Source organism: Saccostrea echinata, unplaced genomic scaffold (assembly GCF_033153115.1).
Source record: "Saccostrea echinata isolate AGI-Se365-2 ecotype Australia unplaced genomic scaffold, CSIRO_AGI_Sech_v1 ptg000012l, whole genome shotgun sequence".
Classification (NCBI taxonomy): Eukaryota; Metazoa; Mollusca; class Bivalvia; order Ostreida; family Ostreidae; genus Saccostrea; species Saccostrea echinata.
The window spans coordinates 21,546,796-21,568,545 of NW_026889761.1; the positions used below are offsets into that span (position 1 = coordinate 21,546,796).

Below are 21,750 nucleotides of genomic sequence, written 5' to 3' on the forward strand. Positions count from 1 at the left end.
GGATAATTCTCTGATGATTGCTTTTCTTGGGTACTTGACTGAATATCCCAATTACACGTGTTTTAGAGAGCTATCACATTTTATGCGCAGGTATTGTAACAAAACCCAAACTAACAATCACAGAGATAATTCGTATAACCGTTCATTTTAACAGCTCGTCTACATAATGGTTTTACGAGTCTTTGAAGTATCAGACCAGTTCAATTTAATGGCGATAGGAGCAATTTTACCCCTATCTTATCACAAATCGACAGATCCGATGATCGGCAACGACTTTCACAATGCGCATCAGTCAACCGTGAGTGCACTTCAGCAGGGTAGGACTTTATTAGACAACCACACACCAGACTGATTCTCTGCACTTTTTGCTGTATAAATCTCCTATTGGGGTTATAAAATTCAATTAGGTTTTGATATCCGCCTCCTCCTTGATTTTTTTTTCTCTCGTTGATTAAGGAACATCTCGGACCTTGAATAGACCTCGGTCGGAGCGGGGTACACTCGGGCCTTATCTCTGAAGGGAATTGCATCTGAGCAAGAAAAATCAATTATAATCGTCCTGCTATTGTTCTCCTGCAAGTTTTGACTCCAGGGTTTCTTGGGATTTTTTTTCGCTACAAATCGGCTTTGACATTACATCGTTCCAGCTAGTACAGTCTTACGAAAGAACGAACAGGCGTATTTCATCGATACACGACGGGCCGATTGCTATCACTGCGAGATACCATGTGGCATTGGGCGCGTGCTGCTGCAATAGATTTCTGTGGTGTATTAAAGTGTGCCAGTTGTCAAAGTTTGTGAAAATAAATACTGCAATTTTAATTGAAGTTGTATAAACAAAGAATTCTGGATGAACTTTCTTTGATGATCCTGCACAGTTTGGTGTTTATCCTTAAAGAGTGCATTTCCGTAAGATAAATACGTTTGGGATTTTTCCCTACCTTATGGTTCCTATTCCGACATGCAGAAGTCCGTCGTATATAAGCTGTTAGGAATCAACTCGAGATTTTTTGTGTTTGAAAATTATTGCGGTGAATTTACACACAATGAATGATTCAAATAAATGATATTAATGTGTGGAATTGAGGTTTGTTTCGGGACTCTGAAAGTCCTACATACAGCTGAGAAAAGCTCAGGATGCCGCTCTATACATGTATAAAACCATTTATAACATATCACTTGGCAGGACTGCTGTTTATTCACTGTGTTAATTGTCTACCGAGAGAAATAAAGATAGGTAAGTCATCTCATTAATTAATTAATTTTACTTTTATTTTATAACATTTATCCAATTTTATGATACTAATTGAGAACAAAAGTTAATTGAGCAAACACAGTGAAAGAAATCTACTCCGTAGAAAAAATTTATTTATTTCCCCGTCTGACCCCACAATCATTTATGTACTTCGCGAAAACCATGCCAAAGTAACATGAGGAATTTTCGGAACTTGTTATTATTAAGGCCATCGCTTTCATCTTCATCCTATTCCGGAACCTGGTATGCAGAAACTACTGCTATAAAACACCATTAATTAATTATTCAGATTTAATTCATTAAAAGTGTAAAAGAACACGACCAAATAATGCTAAATAGAACCCGAACACACTCGGGGGAATTCTTATTTAAGGTCCATCGAAATCAAATGTGCAATTTTAGAATATTATTTCGACGGCGAATCAAAATCACATGCTCGAGGTCATTTTGTGTGAAAGATAAGTGATTATCAAAATAAGATCAATGGATTGTTTATACAAAATATCAGTTTTAATAATAACTTAAATCTCTTTAATTATCATTTTGCTTTTTCCGCGGGAAATAAATTCAATCTTCTCCGTACGGCGAATCTAATGGTTCAGATTTTTCGCTTTGTTCCCTTTGAAACTTGAATGTCATTTCTCACGAAGAGTTCGGGTCTGGACACAAGGAACTTTTGTGAGATAATTCATTATTAGGCTTTTGAGACCGGACACAATTTGAAAGAAATATAAATTAAACATATTCTTACAATTCAGTGTAATTAAACCTAAGTCAATATTCAGCACCTATACTTAACGTGTCTAAATGCATTGAAGAGATTTTTAAAGCTAATATTTATCGTGTTTATTGCTTACCGAATCTTTGTAAAACTTTCCTTAGTCACTTTTACAAACCTTCACATAATATTTCAATTGTGATAATTTCAGAGTTTCAAAAATATTTCAATTGATTTTATTAATAATACTAAATATTTTTGTAAGCCTGTCGATTGTACAGTTTAAATACGATTTTACCACGGCCTTCAGATTGATCAGTTATATGCAGGGTGCAGCATATTGAAGGGACTAGAAGGCAGTTGAAAGGGAAATCAAAATACATTACCTAGGTCGGATTTTAAATAAACAACTGTATATCTGCTGGAAATATAAAGGTCTGCATGACTCTTGTTTAATTATAACCGGAGATACAAGTCACAAATAACCGCGCATCTGTGCATTTTATTTTTGTCCGCTCAAATTGTAGATCTTTTAATCTTATGATCACGTGAATTTTCCTACATTAGTTTTCCTTTATCTCACTCTTAATCCAGTTTCATAACATACATAAATTGGGAGTCTTTTAGTGTGCACTAAACATCATATCATCTGCCATATTTCAAATCATCTGTCGATGTAAATTCAATTAAGAGCTAATTTGTTCCGTAATCTCAAGGAAATAGACTCCTTAAAGACTAGATACCTATCTGTGCACTCGTGTTTTAGTGTAATGAATTTGAAATTGTTTAATCAATTTTTATCTTTTGAATCGTCGCGGAGATCGTCTGTAGGAGTTTTGTATTCCCCGTTTTGTGGGATGGGCTTCGTTTTGTACTGGGCAGCTGTGGGCTTTTGGGGTGATAAGTTGGCGGCACGTGGGAAGGTCATGATATTGATTTGATCGTATTAAAGTCAAAATGTAAAAATAAAGTTTCTTAAAAGTAGGGTGTAGGAATTACCATTCCTTCTATCTCTTATTAATAAGAAGATCGAAGTTCACTTCATTAATTGCAACTGAACTCTCTTCAGTTGTATAAAAATCTTTTATATTTGTAGTTGTGCAATGAATCGTCAAAAATAAAATTAAAAAAAAAAAAAAACACTTTTTAATCTTTTAATTAAATCTCATACTAAAAAATGGAGATGCATGCATAAATTTTTACGAAAGTGAGCAAGTGACAAATTTTCAAAGATAATGCGGAGAAATCATGACCAATGTGTACTATTACTACCAATCAATTACTATGGCTAAATATTATTCATTCATTAATTTTTATCGCACGACCCAAAACGATATTATTTATGTATATATATATATATATATAAAATATTCGAATCTACCGTTTAGTTGTTTTATTTGTACCAATGGGTCGTTATCAAATGTACGATTTCATGATCGGATTCTATTACCGGAATTTCTTGTTCCTCTGTGTTGATACAGAGATAAAGATAAGGTACTAGTTAACATTGAACTCTACCCTGGGGAGGAGTATGTAAATAGTCTGTTCTACTCATCCAGAGTCCAGCCTCCTGGGGCAACCCAATATTCACCTTATATTGCCCGTTGAACGACTAGTCATTAGGCATCAGCTTCTAAACTCTACTTCACCAGAAAATATGGTAATTTCATTCACTTTTTATGAAAACTATTGATAATTAATAGATATCTAAAAACTTTTCTTTTTGAGATGTAGCTAATCGTCTGACATATCCAGGTACGCATTATGATTTTTCTAAACTTTAAATTAAAAAAAAAATCTCTTTAAGCAGTTCTCTCTCTTCGTCATTTCTTCTTTTGATATTCAAATATGCATTCATGGAAGTGCCCTTTTAAAATATGATATTTCAATAGTAGACGTGATTGTTATGGTACTTTTAGCATCCTTTGGTGTTTTTAGTACTAGCCCGTACCTGTCAGACACGTCTTCCGTTATACAGAACTTAGAGAAGCGTGGCAGAGACGTGTTAACACTGAATCCGCATAATCACTGACAGCTAAATCCTAAACATGGCATGTGTTTAACCATGAAAACTGCAACATTCTTTTCTTCTTGTTTAAAAAGATTTTCATTAACCAGCAATTAGAGCCATGGACTGTAACTAATTAATGGATATTTTTCATCCGGTTAAACACCCCTTCAGTCAACACATTTTGCCGATTCCTTGGTATTTGGAATATGAACATTATGTTATAGTAATTTAATCAGTTTTATCCGATTTTGATTTGTGTTTGATTAACACCAGAGGATTGCTTACATTTTGTCGTCTGGATGCAGTTAACTTACTTTTTACCCGTTCGTGGCAATGGCTCACCAATACAAAACATCATACGAGGGTATAACAAGTCTACCTCTGGTAAAGCTGTTTGCGAGTCGAATCATTTATAATTTGATCTACAACGTGGTCTGCCCCACATGAGATCACATTTTATGTCAGAATTATTTGTCCTCTTACGATTCAAGAATTTATTGGTCTTTTATGACAGCAGAAAGGATGAGAAATGGACGGACTTCCCGGTGAGAAAGAAAAAAGATTTTCAGTAAAACAACAAGGTGCCCTTAGAAGTCCACTGAGTTTTATGTTCTTTTTTGACCGTAAACTTCACGGCAATACATTGTCAAACTCTGGGTCTTTTTTCACGAAGTTTGCCTGTTGTTAATCAAAACAACAGGCACTTTTCTTTACACAGCTTTGAGCATTATTCATGATTGATTCAGATACTTAGCCCTAATAACATGTAGTAAAATGAGGGAAAAAATATGGTTAGTAATTAATTAAATGTCATATATGTGTAGGATTCTTTCTTAAACCTTAATTTACTTCTCTGGTACATTTAAAACGAAAGCTGTCTTAAAAATATTCTATAAAAATGAGACTGAAGTTGAAATAATGAAATAATACTGAGAACTAGCTATATTGATTATAATTTTAGTTCAAGATCGACATAAATAAAGTTTTCATTTGAAGCAGCTGCGTGTATTTTGATATAATTGTAAGGTTACTTTGAACTTTCACCCACAGATTTGCTTCTAAAAATTGTTAACGAGTTAGGAGTCTTTTGGCATGAAACTTTTCGAAGGTATGTCAACACGAATTTTAGCTCATAAATGTCTAGAGTGTAAGAAAACGTTAAAATTTTTACTTTGATTAAACGGATGTTTTAATGATAAGGTCTGCTTCTTATGAAATAGCTCTTTTACATTTGTTTTTTTTGTAAGAGTATAACCATGACAATTGAAATAAAGCTATAAAGTCTGTTTCCATTAAAATTTCTTTCCATTAATAATCTGATATATGAAAAATTAACTGGAGAATACTTTTAAAGCTACTTTGGCATTTTAGCAGACATGAATCCTAATCTAAATCATGTCTGAAATTAATGAACTTTCATAAATTTCATCTGAAGAAAAGGACACAATTGGTTTTAACAATTTTCAACACTATAAATTTATTGTAAAGACACTGATCTTTCTTAAGTACAGCGTTAAGTATTTGGTCTAAAAGATACAATTTAATGAACATAAGTACATGAAAATCCCGATTTTCAATTGAGCTATCAAAAATTTCTTTTCGAACACTAAAATATTCGTATCATACAATTGCTTGAAGAATGTGCATTTATGAAACATAATACTTGCTGGGCTTCATCAACAGATGACAAGATAACAAATTATGAACAATAAAAGAAAACCAAAGAAGCTTTTAGCTCTAATCTTTTTTTGTAAAATCCTCTCCTCTGAAAGAATTACGCACGAGAGATTAAAGAACGCAAATAAATTTATTATCGCCAATATCATATCGATATGATTCTTGTATGAACATTTTATTTATCGTAAAGCTGTTGTCAGACAGCACGTGTATAGATAGGGAAGATTATGTGAAAAAGTTTGACTTCAAGATTTTAAACTTTAATATAGGAAAATTTAATATACACTTTAAAACAAATCAAACTTCCATCGGCTGACATTATATCATGCTATTTGGTGTTCATAAAGGTTATGATTCAATTGTTTGTTAGCAATATTAAATTTTCTCTGTTTCCATGGAAATCCTTGAGATTATGAAATATCACAGGCACTCCAAAATTTCTATTATCACTTGGACATTCGGACAGCTGTAAGCCTACCGACCATTGGTAATCCATAGTGAGCGCTATTCCAGATATTGGTCCGTCTGAGAATTATTACAGTATTGACCCATTATGACATTGTATATTTGCTTATTCCATCTATTTTATTTCACGAAATATTCGTGTCCTTGGATGTTTCATTAATCTTGTTTAAGCAGCTATCTTTGGTCCTCCGTTCTTCCTCACGATAAACTCGTATAGTACTTTAACATCCTTTCATATATAACAGAATATATCTGATTCCTACTACCAATCTTTGATAATAAAAATATAATTATCAAAATGTTCCAAGTTGTAGATTTAATTAGTGTATTTATTACTAAGTTATCTGATCTACAAATATCCTGTAAATGTTTATTTTATTTCCTTCATCAAAAATGAAGCTTATATTAGGATCCAGACGGGTCATGAACCGTTTCCGATTTCTACTGTTAGGTATAGAAGTATTATATAGCATTAACCGTTTAATTTATATATCACATCTTTGTGAGCCTTTGATGTGTTCTTGTGATGAGAGATAATAATCACGGTATTCATTTATACACGTCTGTATACTATAATACCGTGTACTTCATGCACTACATTCCGGAGGACTTAATCGTACTAGAAAAGAAGCATCTAATCTATCTGATGATCAACCTGTGTTAAATTGATTGTAAACAATCATTTGATTCGTCCGATCGGTGAGCGAAGATTCTTTTGTGAAGCCTGTTGTATTTTCGAGATTAATTTGTTGTTTTTGTACTAAATTTATTGAATTATTGCAACACATTAATCATAAATTGTTTTATATTATATATATCACTTCAATTAAGAGAACTACCGCATTCAGATGACTTAATAGCCAAAACTAGTGGAGCAATGGTGCAATTAAAAGACAAGAGGCCAATCAAGCTGGAATGTTTACGTTTACACTCAAACATGATTGGTACCAATATTTATAGAATCTAGGCACCATTATAGATTAGAGGCAAAATATGCATAGTCTGCCTGCACATGTCTGTTGAGTATTCAGATTTTTTCGTCTAATTATAAACAGAGAGCAGTAAAACGAAACACCATAAGTATTTAAACAAGAGTGATCGGGTTATATGTATGTATGACTCCCAAACACAGACAAATAGACAGACAGACCAACAAAGGAAAAGTGATCGATAAGAGTCGTTCGTGCTCCTCAAGTAAAACAAATTCCAAACTGAACGCACCAAAACAGAAAATACGAAAATATTTAATGAACTGTATAAGTTTCTAAGTCAGGAGGCATGCTATCTTAGGACTAACAAATATTTAGAGATATCTTGGTCCTAAATGAGGCCAACGATTCTGTTCTAACTTAGATATATTATATCTTAAGGGTTTTCCTAAAGTTAAGACATTGCAAGATCCGTCCTAATATAAACATAAGAGGATCCTTTAATTGTGCAACCGTTCATTTTCAATTAGGCACGTAGTACTGGGGGAGCAACTTTTTCCCGAGAATAGTCTTTTACTCTTCATTTAGTATGGAATTTTTCATTAAAATTCTTCCCGCACACTCTTTCTGTTGCAGTATGGCCATCCCTGCCCCCGAAATAAAATTATCGAGTTAGGGTGGTTTTCTTTTTAGAGACTTGACAAAGATTTTTTAGGAACCTTTTCTTTTTTGTTTGCCAATTATTATTAGTATGTGCCCCTCCCCCAAACTTTGGTTTTAACTTTGCTACGAAGGTATATTTTGGAGAAGCTAGGATTTCTTTTACAGCTCATTATATACGTTGAAGTCTTAATTATATATTGGCCATGATTCAATTGAGGGTCACTTCAGCACGATTTTTTTTCGAGATATTTTGTAACTTGAAGTGGTCATTCAGAAATCTTCTTCTTCTCAAGAACCACTTGGCCAGAAAAGATGAAACTTGTCTGAAACTTCCTGACATAGCGTAGATTCAAGTTTGTTCAAAGGGTAGGGTGGGCCACTATGGGCGATTAAACTTTTACATGAGAATACACTATAAAAATCTTTAAAATTCTTCTTTTCAAGAACAGCAAAGCCATGATTAGTTATATTTATATGGAAGCATCATAAAGTTGTGTAGATTCAAGATTTTGAAAACATGATCCCCGGTGGTAGGATGGGGCCACAAGATCAATATCTTACAAAGGAATATTTAGAAGACAGCTTATAAAATCTTCTTCTCAAGAACAGCAAAGTCATGATTAATCATATTTTTATGGAACCATCCTCAGGTAGTGTAAATTCAAGTTTGTTCAAATCTTGAACCCCTGGGTAGTCTTGGGGTACAATGAAGGATCAAAGTTTAAATTGGAATATATAGGAAAACTCTTTAAAATTTTCTTCTCAAGAACAGCAAAGCTTAGAATAGTCATACTTATATGGAAGCATCCTCAGGTACTGTAAATTCAAATTTGTTCAAATCATGACTCCAGGGGTAGAGTGGGACCACATTATAGATGTTCAAAATTTTACATAGGAATATATAGGAAAAATCTTTAAAATCATCTCCTAAAGAACAGCAAAGCCTAGTTTAGCCATATTTATACGGAAGCATCCTCTGGCAGTGTAGATTTTAAGTTTGTTTCAAATCATGACACCTGGGGGTAGGGGTTGGGCTACAATATATGATCTTAATCTTAAATTGGAATATATAGGAAAAATATTCTGCTGATGAAGAGCAGAAGGGCCATAGTGACCCAGGTGAGCACCGTGGCCCATGGGCCTCTTGGATTTAATATTGGCATTTCTTTGTTTAAAAAAATTGATCATCCCCAGAAGTACTCTTCTGAGAGACATCAACAGCATACATGTATGTAGCTGATTTGGAGTATCACTTCATAAATACTAAAATAGGGAACTTTAACGATGGAAAAGCTGTCATTCTATTTGTCATATAATGTCTATCGTCAGTAAGAAGCAGATGTGGCAGACTCTCTGATGTCCTTTATTTCGAATTCACTGGGACATATCGAGTTGACATGTAAAAAAAAAACAACAAAAAACTATTTCCAATTGATAAAATGTCGTTCATATATCGAAATATTGAATTCAAAGCAACAGCAAACGTTTTTTCTTCTCATGTAGAAGTTTTTGAAAAAGTTTTGCTTCATAAGTATATAAAAACAGACAGACTAATAAAGGAGCTCAATTTATGCCCCTCGAAAATCCAACAGATTATTAGAAGAGGAAACAGTTGTTTCTGATGGCAAAAGGCCTGTTCTGGAAATAATCTTGTTTTCTCTACAGACTATTTTAGAATATGAAATCCTATATAGGGAAATTTCCCAGTCTATGAGCAATGAATATTTCTGTCTTATAGCGCCCCACAATAAAAAGAAAGAGATACATCACTGAAGATCTTACACGAGACGTAACCTTTAGATAAGCTCATACGTAGGCAATAATAGAGAACATTATTTATTATCCGGCTCCGAATACTCTGTTAACGTCTGATCCAAATACTTTGACTCTAGAAGAAGCAGAGACATTCTATAGTATTGACATATCGCTGTAGCCATAAGTCTTGATAATTGACCGTATGGAATCGGGAATTCTCTTTTGGAAGTTGGTCATAGTCATATTTTCTATCACACTTGTAGGATTTTGTGGCTCGGTAGACAGAGAAAACTTTTTCCTCAAACATAAGATTCTTATTTATTGTAGGGTACAAAAATTGAATTAAAATCACCTACTCTAAAAAAAAAAAATAATGAAATTTAAACTATTTTTCTCTTTATTTGGTTACAATATAATTTAAAAAAGAACATTATAATTCAATAAAATGTACCATACAAGGTTTTCGTGACTGATGAATGATTTGATTTTGAGAAAAACCTTGATCTGGATAGGAAACATGGGTATCGCCAAGCCTCAGATTGGGTCTCGGGTCTCCAAGCCTCTTTAAGAATGTTCTGATAAACTAGACGACCTGGAAAAAGTCTGGACTTACATGTATGTAACGCCTACACTCTTCTAGGTGCTCATTCAAACAAGTGAATATGCTGAGGAAAAATCCATCGAGGAAAAAATTCCTTTGGAGGATAGTTGAGTGATACCAAGTAATTAAATTGTTCCAGTGCGTTAATTCGAAAAGAAATGAATAGTTAGTATCAAATGGTTTAATTTACTAGTACTCTCGTAATTGAATAGAACATGTTTTATACAATGTTTATTATGGATAGGCTCTCGAGAAAATGTTGCTTTCGTTATATTTGAATACTTTTAATAATAATTTGATAATTAAATCTCCAGAAGGAAAATCCTTTGCGTATCCTATTGTTAAATTCAGATGACTTGGAAGACCGCTATCAAAGAGAAGTCAGTGAGTACATGTACCCTGTTCATAATTACACAACATAAACTCTTTGTTACATTAGCACCTTTTTCTTCCAGTAAGGTTTCCTTTCTCGTGTATCAAATACATCGTAAGTCATTATACGCAGCGGGAGAAAGAAACCGCTCAGATCGCAGATTAACAGTGTGTGGCCATGCGATATTATGAAACTTTGATGAATTTTGTTTTTGACCGCTCTGTATTTGGCAGTGTACGTTTATGATGCACGTGATCTTTGGTCCTCTGAGATTTTGTATGACATCCTAGGAGTCTGTTGGTGGCTAGGGTCATAAAGAGTCTGGCCAAACGGTTAACTCTGACATCTAATCAATCCGCTCTGACTGATCCCCTCGTCTGAATCGAACACTCTCTGTACTCCTTGCCCTGGATAGTATACTACTTTCAGTGTTATTTCTGTGTTGAGTAATTTAGTCCATCGTCTTATTTTCATCCATCATTTCAAAATGCGTGAGATTGCGCTAACTTCCTCAATGATTTTATCAATTAAACAAGTGTTGATAATTTTATTGCAACATGACATTTTTATGTCTTTAACGTAATATCTTTCGTGTTCAGTTTTTAATGCTTTATCCAGTTGTAAAGAAACATATCTATTATTTTACATGCAGTTTTGTAAAAGCCTACGCATTCATCCGGGTTATTTTTATTTTGGTCTATTACATCAGAGAATTGGACAATGAATCATTTTTATAAGTACAACAATAATCCTTGCTGCAAACATGACGTAAGTGAAAAGGCTCTTTATAGATTAAAAGGACTGCTAATTGAACAAAAACTTCACCATTATAAGACTTATTTTACAAGCTCATACCGGTGTAGAGTAGGATTTACCCTCTAAAATCTTTCCCCCCGGAAAACTGGCTCTAGGTTAGGATTCTTCCCCCCCCCCCTGGAAAATAGGCTCTGGAGTAGGATTTTTCCCGATGGAAAAAAAACTGTAGAGTAGGATTTCCCTTACGAAAATCCCGCACTAGATTCAATTTTTCGGAGGGAAATCCTACTCTTTGTAATAGTTATAGAGTGCGATTCCCCCCAGAGGCAATCCCCACCATAAAATATCATATCATGGCTGTACTTATGTATGAGGGGGAAGGGGCGACATATTGTTACAAGTGTCCCTTCTTAGAAATAGCGACAAGTTCCATTGAAACATACAAAGTATGAAAAATGTCATTTTTTCCCTGTAACCGTCCAAAAAAAAAATTAAGAATTAAAATTTTATTCTTTTCATCTGGTCAAACTGGCTTCTGAAAAAAATAGTACAACGTAATCGGTGGACAAACTTCAACTTTCCCCATAGAAACAAAAGGAATTTTATTATTTTTTTAATGGATTTTTCTCTTCAATTGTATTTCAAACTACATGTACATAAGTGTCTCTTCAAAATTCTGGTGTTTAAATATTACCATGGAACTAAAAATGGCCATTTATTTCTAAAAATTTAAAATTTTGCAAAACCTTTAGAGAATGTTTGCTCTCTGCTTTCAAATCCAATATTACATCGCTAGGGTCGAGGGGACATTCTTTTGCTTCCGCTTGCAAAAGGTGTTTCTTGTATTGTTGTGTTTTTGGCCTTTTTTCCAGTGAAGAACTACAATATTTTAATACTCACATAATGGCATGTGCATAAAACCCATCAATAACATAATTTTAGAATTTTCTCGCACACTCTTTGTAAAAAGGATGGACCCACAGATGAAATACTGGGCCTTTAGAGGGAAAACAGATTGTCAAATTGTCAAATCACTAAAAGTGTCATGATATAATTTTATAATTTGTGAGCAAATACGTACCGCTGCACCGAGAGAGAGTATTGAAACTTGAGTGTTAGATTTTTAAGTGACTTATTTACAATTTCCTATGACTTAAAATTTTGGGTTGACACCCAATGATAAGAGCTCTTTATTGTAAGATTTCATACTAGATTAAAAAATTCTTGAGTCGAAAACATTTATAATTTCATTAAAAAATCAGTTGACTTTCAGAGAAAATGTTTGTCATATTAATTGCCAGTGATTCAAGCATTGATTAAAGAGGGGGGAATCCTACTCTGAGAAAGAAAGGGGGGGTTTGGCTATAGTGTGAGATTTCCCCTCGGAGGGTAATCCAATGATTCAAGCATTGATTAAAGAGGGGAAATTCTACTCTGAAAGAGAAAGAGGGGGAATTTGGCTCTTGTGTGAGATTTCCCCTCGGGGGGATCCAATGATTCAAGCATTGGTTATAGAGGGGAAATTCTACTCCGAGAAAAAAGAGGGGGAAATTTGGCTCTAGGGTGAGATTTCCCCTCGGGGGAAAATCCTACTCTGGATTACAGATTTCGGGGGGAAAACTGGCTATCGGGGAAATCCTACTCTACAACACCGGTATTCCTTTTCTAAAATACAACCATTTTCATTAAAACTTTGCAATTTTTAAGAAATATTTTCTTTATATTCAGCCATGTTATAGGAGTGCATATTTAAAGAAACATTTGAAATTGTTTAAAAAGAGTTTAGGAAAAACCAAAAATTCAGATAATTCTGATATTGAGACGACACAGTCTTTTTAAAAGAATTAATGCAAGGACCAAAGAGCCAGCAAGAAAGTAATTCGCCATAGGTCAGAGTATTACGAGCTACATATTGGTAGAGAATCAGTGCATGTTTTTATAAAACATGCCGTGCGGAGAGTTCTTTGAGCTTTCATAATCAATAAACATTTTCACTGAAGGATGTCAAATAAAACCACGCTGATTGAGTGGTCGAGCAGTAAATACCAGCCAAGTTTCCAATTCATTGAAAAAAGGCACTAGATTATGACTAATCATGTATCAAAGATGGCATGTAACATATCTAAATATGGAAGAATATGGAGGAAAAAAGTATGATATTCTGTGACTGTTCTGTCAAGTTGACATAATTTAGAATAACAGCCCTGTTCTCTACAGAGGTCATTTGAGAGAAATATACAGAAAAAGATGTGAATGATATATTGATTTAGACAGAAGAGTTGCAAGGGAATGCAAACTGTTTGCGACATTTCAATTTACGACTATCATAAAAATTATATAGATATTTAGTTACGAAACGTTTAACATGTGATAAAAATTGACAATGTATAATGCAGACTTTGGTTCCACCTGATGGTAATATTTAGCAAACACACATTGGTAGTTGTAAATACTGATGATTTACATAGAAAGCTTGGTACATTATATATATTTATAGATATATTTATTATGAGTTACACATTTTGAAATAAGACAAGGAAGCCGTAATAAGATTGATCCTTTATATCCAAGCTTTGTCATGACTGGTGTGTTAAATTCAAATGGAGGTAACATTACAAGAGTTCTTGTTTTTGTGAAAATAAACCGTTTTCCGAATTATTGCTGATTCTTATTGTATGGCAGACAAGATTGTCAAATAATATACAACCAAAATCATGAAAATGATAATCTTATACTGCTAAAAAAAAAAAACCATGGTTAAACTGCGTTCCTTTGTGAAATTTTAATATTTTCAAGAAAATAAAATTGATTTTTCTTGTAGCGACAATAGAGGAAAATTATTACTAATAATGACAAGATGAAGACATTTTTCTTACAAATCTTTTAACTCCAAAATGAAAAACTAGAAAATGAGTTCATTATGAAAAATTGTTCATAAAAGAAACATAAACTTCCTGCTGCAGTGAGATAATCAATCATGTTAACATTTTATTGAATGCTCGAAATATAGAGAAACTTTTTTTAATTACAAGTGTCCTTTCACATTTCTGCGCAGTGCATTTGTATGCATCTTTTGTAGAGAAGAACACATTTTTATTTTAACAGATTGTTTGTGTCCTTGGAGAATTTTGCTACAGCTTTCCTGGTCAAAATTTTAGCAATTTCTTGAGTTAATTAACATTTTCAAAAATCATCTTTGATTTAGAGTTCAATACTTTAGATCCAAGCTAATTTGTGCCACAAAAGAAGTAAACACGCACTCTTTGTCAACATAAAACAAAGAGTCAATGGACTCAATATCTGAAAAGTCAATGGACTCAATATCTGAAAAGTCAATGGACTCAATATCTGAGATTAACAAAAACATTTTCATTTTTACATGGAAAGAAGAAGTCTATTGCTCTGACTTTCAATTGACATTAAAATATATCGGTGACAGTTTATCAATTAATAATATTCAGTTTCAGTTTTCCTACGTTGATTCGATATATCTCTTTGAACCCGAAATAAAAGACACCACACATCTGTTTCATATTTGGATGTTTTACTAGAGAAAGACATTGGTGGCAAACTGACAACAAAACTATGAAGAACGTGATAGCTTCAACTTTTTTTTATCGTCAATTTCCCTTATTTATGCAGCAATATACTATTATCATCTGCCAAAGGAGTTTATGTCTCCCAATCTATTCGAAACGCAAGAGCAAGTTCTACGTACTAAAAATTTTAAAACGAGACAAACTATTAACAAAGAATTTGATGGTACAAGGATATCAACAATCTTGTTTAAAGTCAAAATTTCGCATATTCTATGATCGATAGAATGACCATGTTTGCAAATACAATCTATCGTTAAATCGAATGTTGACTGACGTTTTTCATAAAAAATTGTTAGGCCATTATTTTCTTACTGAGTTAATCTACGGATTTTTCCGTTTGCCCGATCATGACAAGGAGCACACGGCGGGTGTAACCGGTCGACAGGGGATGCTCACTCCTCCACGACACCTGATCCCACCACTGATGTTTTTGGAGGTCTGTATTTGCTCTACACCCGACTTGTATTGTTTTAATGGACTTTGAGCTTGAATTTTGTTCGTTATCTCCACATTTCATCCAAGCTCTGATGTTTTTAGAGGTTTATCTTTACTCTGCTCCCAATCTGTATTGTTCTAATGGACTTTTGACATAAATTGTAAGGCCATTATTTTCACTCTGAAATATTTCCGGAATTTCCTGTTTACCAGATCATGGACAAGGAGCACATGGCAGGTCTGACAAGTCGACAGGTGATGCTTACTCCTCCAGGGCACCCGATCACACCTCTGTTTTCCGTTTTGGCTCTGCTCATAATTTTTTTTTGAGAATTATCTTTGTTCGCTATTTTCACAATTCATCTCTATTACGTTCAGTTTGTCTCTACGATTCTTACTTTGTGTCTTTATACTCACTTTATCACTTTATCGCACTCATGTTTTTTTTTCTCATGCACTGTTTATTTCTGAAATGCTCAGATTGTCTCTGTTTCATGCATTGATGGTCTTTTTGTGTTCAGATCAGATAGATTGTCTTCATCATGTTTATGTCTAACGGAGTTTTCCTCTACAGTGTATAATACTCAGTTCATCTCGCAAGCTCAGAGTATCTCCAGCACGCACTGTCTAAACTCGTGTACAACATTTTGTCTTTGTCATGCATAGTTTATAATTTCAAACTCAGTTTGTCTCTCTCATGTTTTGTTTGTCGCTCGAATGCACATACAGATGATCTCTCTAACGCATAGTTTTCACATTCGTGCACTGTTTATCGCTATCGTGCTCGGATTATCTCTATCATGCATAGTGTATAATGCACAATTTATCTCTCAAACTCATAATGTCTTTATCGTGTATTGCCCAAACGCTAATATAAAATTGATAGTCTTCACTATGCATTTGTATGTATGGCATAGCACCTATTGTTGTACAATGCACGCACAAACTCAATAAAGAAGGCGAATTCCTGATCCAGACAATAATTTATTAAAAACTGTTTTAACTATCCATTAATTTACGTTATCAATTATTTTCGGAGCTAAATAGACATCATACCTTACATTGTTTATGTTGGTAAATTCTTCGTAACTTTTTCACAAAAGAATATATATTGTAGATATTTGAAATAGGCACCAGTTTTTGTTTACTCATAATAACTAAGTCAAACAACGAAATTAAAAAAAAAAAGATATATAAGCATTTGCAATACGAATTGTAAAGACCGCTCCAACTTTCCAAATAAACTGTGGATAAAATGAGGTAAATCTTGATTAACTCATTTCGCGTCTCCAATGGGTTAATTTAACCTTTAACCATATTGTGGACTATATCAAAAGCAGAAAAAAGCTGTGTTGTCATCTATTTCTCAGTAACATTATCATATCAGAATTTGCATTAAAAAGGGTGGAAGACTGCATGGTCATCTTAAGACTGTTTAATCATGGTATTTTCAAAAATTTTTAGATATACATTGTCGTCAAATTTTAAAGTTATTGCTGATAGAATTATCTATGGCAAAAGCCCAATTATACACATTTATATCTAAAAAGGAAAATAAAGTTTAACAACAACTACTGATTAAAACTGAAACATTAATAAACATAAAATTTATCTCATTACCAACGATGTGAGATACCACTTATCTTTGACGTCATAGTACAGTACGAAGTTAATGTGCAGCTGATAAAAATGACAGTGCATTAGGGTTTTGACTTTCCAATTTCCATCACATATAAATTTTAGGGTTTACAATCCAATGAAAAAACTAATGCATGATACGTATTTTGCTCCAACTAGATTCAGAATTGAAGAAGGGTGTACGTACATGCAGATTAATATTTATGAAACCACTAAAGCTTGAATTGAAAAAAAATAACTTGTAATTGAAGAAAAACAATCAAAAGTCCATGGATATACTAGTATAGCAAAGAAGAACAACAAATATTTAAGAGCTATCAAGAGGGCATGTTGAATAAACTATAGGTAATTCTGCAGTCGCTGACTTCTGTACTGTATGACCATCTTCTTAGAACTGTTCTGAATGAACGTTATCGTGAAAAGAAGAAAGTGAAAGCTTGCAAACTGTGGTTTTTAGTAAACTGTAGATTTGACGATTCTAAGATTAATGTATCAATCTTGAGCTTCCCTAATCTTCTATCTATCTGGTAAATTATGTTTGCAACACGAATGGTGTTTTGGGGGTCTCCATTGTCATACATGGAATAAAGCCAGGTTATATGCCTACATTTTTTTTCCAAACCCCCCAGTGAGAAGGGATGTCAGGTTTCTACACAACAGAACAAAAATATTTTCATATAAAACCAGCTTATATACTTCACGTTCGGTGAAAAAAAAATCATGATTGATGTACCTTATAGCAACAGAGCCATATTCTAATTTAATGATGTTCATGTCACTCTTGTATGAGAGTTTCGTTTCTTGTCGGCTGTCCCTTTTCTGAATATGTGCACTGTATCAATGTTCTTATTGATTGTTGAGATTTTTTTTTATTTGAAAGATTTTTTTTTTTTCGAAAATATTTTACATGTACATGTAATACTGATGTTTCATTTTTTATGTAAGATAAATATCTAATTTACAAAATGTCTTTTGCGTATGAGAAAGAAATCTATAAAACTATAGTAAATGCTAGGTAATATAGTTCTGATCTCTTTTAATATAGGACAAAAAGTAAAGGTCCAATCTAAGATATTTCAAGTACATGTAAGTGCATTTACACGTTGAGTCGATATATCCCTTTGAACTCGAAATATAAACACAACAGAGTCGGACACCTATGTTTCATATTTGGATATTTTTCTAGAAAAAGATATTAATGGCAAACTAACAAGAAAACTTGATGATAAACGTGATGACTTCAACATTTCTATCGTAAACTTTCCTTTTTTAATGTAGCGATATACTATTATCACCTGCATCTCCCAGTTGATTCGATACGCAAGAGCATGATCTAGGTACGGAATAGTTTCTAAAAGAAAATAGGTTTATGATAAACGGATATCAACACCCCCTTTTAAGGTCAACATTTGGCAAATAAATTCTATGGTCGATACAATGAATTTATTAGCAAATACAATCTATTGTTAAGTCGAATGTTGTCTTATGCTTTTTTCATAAAAATTGTTAGACCGTTATTACCGTACACTTGTCTTCCGAGAGGACAATCGTACAGATGTATTCTTTTCTTTGAAAATATATATATATATATGAGTGTTTCTGCTCTTTCATGTTTTGTATCCCCAGCATTATCTGTTGACTACAAGTGGCATTATTATAGTGTTATTTCGATACAAGGATTGATGTCTTTTTCCAATTTTTGATATGAATTAATTGTGAACCAAACCGGCCATGCATTGTTTTATCATAACTGATTTGATTTTAGATTGATCAATTATTTGTTGTTTAACGTCCCGTTCGAGAATTTTATACTCATGTATAGAAGTCACCATACGCCATTGAATGGCTTTAAATTAAGACCTTTACTCGGCACTCAGGGTCATTGAGCAGTGAGGAATCTTTATTGTGCCAACGCTTGCCGTGACATGGGGATTCGATTTTTTACCGTCTCATCCGAAGGACGGACAGTTTTCACTTCAAGGTCCCGAGTGGTTGGTGAATGGACAGTTGCTACCTATTTTTGATCGACGTACGCCAGTCGCTGCCGGAGTTTGAACTCTCGTCTTTCCGATCGCACATATTTGGTTTTGGAAAAACCAGGAATAATTTCTATAGGAGAGGGGGGTACCTACTACCTACACAAAAAAATTCTCACTGGACTCACTTGTATTATAATTCACTTTAAAAGTAAGTACAAATGATATCACCAAATCAAATATGAAAAATTGACGATTTTCTTATATGTCAGAAAACAAAAATCTTTAAAATTAAGCAAAAATTCCGAATTATTAACACGAACAACATTCAAGCAATCTGCAAGTTTTGTACAGAAAACGGGATTTGGGGGGGGGGGGGGAAGGCATTTAGACAATTGTAAGAATAAAAAGAAAACACTGACTGAGGATGTTTCATTTCCAGAAATTTTGCTCTGTCGGAAAAGAGAGGCTATCAAGATATTTGCTGGTTTTGTTCTCTTTTTTTAAAGATAAATATAATATCTTTGTTTAATAAATGTGATATGATGTAGAATCTAGGAAAACCATATTGTAGAAACAGTGTATTCTGTAACATATCCTAGACGAACTTCATTTACTATGTATCGTTGACATGATTTCGCCGCTCGTCAGATAGAACTGCATGTGCTCTCTCTAATATTCTTTATTGCATCAAGTGCTAAAAAAGTCTTTGCAAGATAATATTGTCATTTAAAAATATTAGCACAAGCATGTGGTGCATTAAATTGTATTTTGAATATTTTGAGCATTAATGCTTCATTTAAATTAAGTTAGATATAACAAGTGTGAGATGCTTGCGGTGAGATTTTCTATTTCATTTCATATGTAATTTAAAAACCTGATTCTCTAACTTATGTTACAATCAAATCCATGTAATATATAAATTCTTAATGCCTTTTAACACCAAAGAAGTTGGATTATTAACCACAGAAGTAAATATCCCCACCAAATTTCAAAAATGCGAAAAATGTTCAATTTGAGACAACGGATATATTGCTATGCTCGTTCGTTAATGAATCATTTATTCGTAAGAGGAGAGATTATGATATTCATTAAAGATCACGGCATGTGGTACTATTTGTCTTCAAAAGCTAAATCTCTGATTTCTAACGCTCATACTGTATGGCTCTCATAACGAGATGATGAATCGAAACGATTTATCGGGTCAATGACGAAAACACAATCATACATCTGTTTGGTATTAATAATAAATCACACATTAAATAGGTCAGTTGTACAAGGAAACAAGTAATCAAGATTCTTTCATATACCTTTTTCCCCATGTTCTTTATCAAGCTCAACAACACATGGACAGGCCATGACTAAATTATTGCAATCATTAAATTAACATATATATCATGCAGGTTTTACCAAAGCTAAAATATTGATCCTTTTAATTGATACGTAATGAAAATTTGAAAATTTTGTTCACGTATAAATAAAGTAATGTCATTCAGTGTTCTGTCTAGAATTCAATATATGGTAATTGTTGAGAAATGTTTAATTCCTTTGGGACTTTGCATTACTGCCTTTGAAGCATTTGCAAGTCACTAATAGTAGGACTCTACAGTCGTGATGTTCGTCCTACAGGGGTGTGAGACTGCAATATATAGATGGGTTTCGCCACATTTTGTCTCGCACAAATATTTCATTCGGCACCATCTTATAGTGCCATTTATGTAAGAGTTCCAACTCAATGACATTAGGAATTAGTCTGATAGACTTCATAATTTTACACTGGCGACTGCATGACCTAGAAATGTTCATGTTTCGTGGGGGAAAATGAAAATGAATATTTAAGTTGAATACAAAGATATTTAAATGAACTCACCTTGATCTTAGTTTTTAGCTCACCTGAGCCAAAGGCTCAAGTGAGCTTTTCTGATCAAAATTTGTCCGTTTTCTGTCGTCGTTGTTGTCGTTGTTGGCGTTGTCGTTGGCGTAGGAGTTGGCGTTGTTGTTGTAAACTTTTCACATTTTCATCGTCTTCTCAAGAACCACTGGGCCAAATTCAACCAAACTTGCCACAAAGTATTCTTGGGTGAAGGGTATTCAAGTTTGTTCAAATGAAGGGCCACGCCCTCTTTCAAGGGGAGATAATTAGGAATTAGTGAAAAAATAATGACATCATTTAAAAATCTTCTTCTCAAGAACCACTGGGCCAGGAAAGATAAAACTTATGTAGAAACATTCTCAGGTAGTGTAGATTCAAGTTTGTTCAATTCATGACCCCCGGGGGTAGGGTGGGGCCACAATGGGGGATCAAAGTTTTACATAGAAATATATAGGAAAATATCTTTAAAAATCTTCTTCTTAAGAACAGCAAAGCCATGATTGGTCATATTTATATGGAAGCATCCTTAGGTAGTGTAGATTCAAGTTTGTTCAAATCATGACCCCCAGGGGTAGGGTGAGGCCACAATGGGGGATCAAAGTTTTACATAGAAATATATAGGAAAATATCTTTAAAAATCTTCTTCTTAAGAACAGCAAAGCCATGATTGGTCATATTTATATGAAAGCATCCTCAGGTAGTGTAGATTCAAGTTTGTTCAAATCATGACCCCCAGGGGTAGGGTGGGGCCACAATGGGGGATCAAAGTTTTACATAGAAATATATAGGAAAATATCTTTAAAAATCTTCTTTTTAAGAACAGCAAAGCCATGATTGGTCATATTTATATGGAAGCATCCTTAGGTAGTGTAGATTCAAGTTTGTTCAAATCATGACCCCCAGGGGTAGGATGGGGCCACAATGGGGGATCAAAGTTTTACATAGAAATATATAGGAAAATATCTTTAAAAATCTTCTTCTTAAGAACAGCAAAGCCAAGATTGGTCATATTTATATGGAAGCATC

At 33.6% G+C, this 21,750-nt stretch overlaps 1 protein-coding gene across 2 annotated transcripts in view; it reads left to right on the top strand.

Moving 5' to 3' along the window:
* The first annotated feature begins 328 nt into the window (after positions 1–328).
* The window catches only part of LOC133185529 (glutamate receptor ionotropic, kainate 2-like), a 48,334-nt gene continuing 26,912 nt past the window's right edge, over positions 329–21,750 (top strand). For both annotated transcript variants that reach the window (XM_061320823.1, XM_061320824.1), the window contains exon 1: positions 329–1,237. In XM_061320823.1, the coding sequence (XP_061176807.1) occupies positions 1,138–1,237 (100 nt within the window). In that variant the 5' untranslated portion in view covers positions 329–1,137. The remainder of the gene's footprint in view (positions 1,238–21,750) is intronic.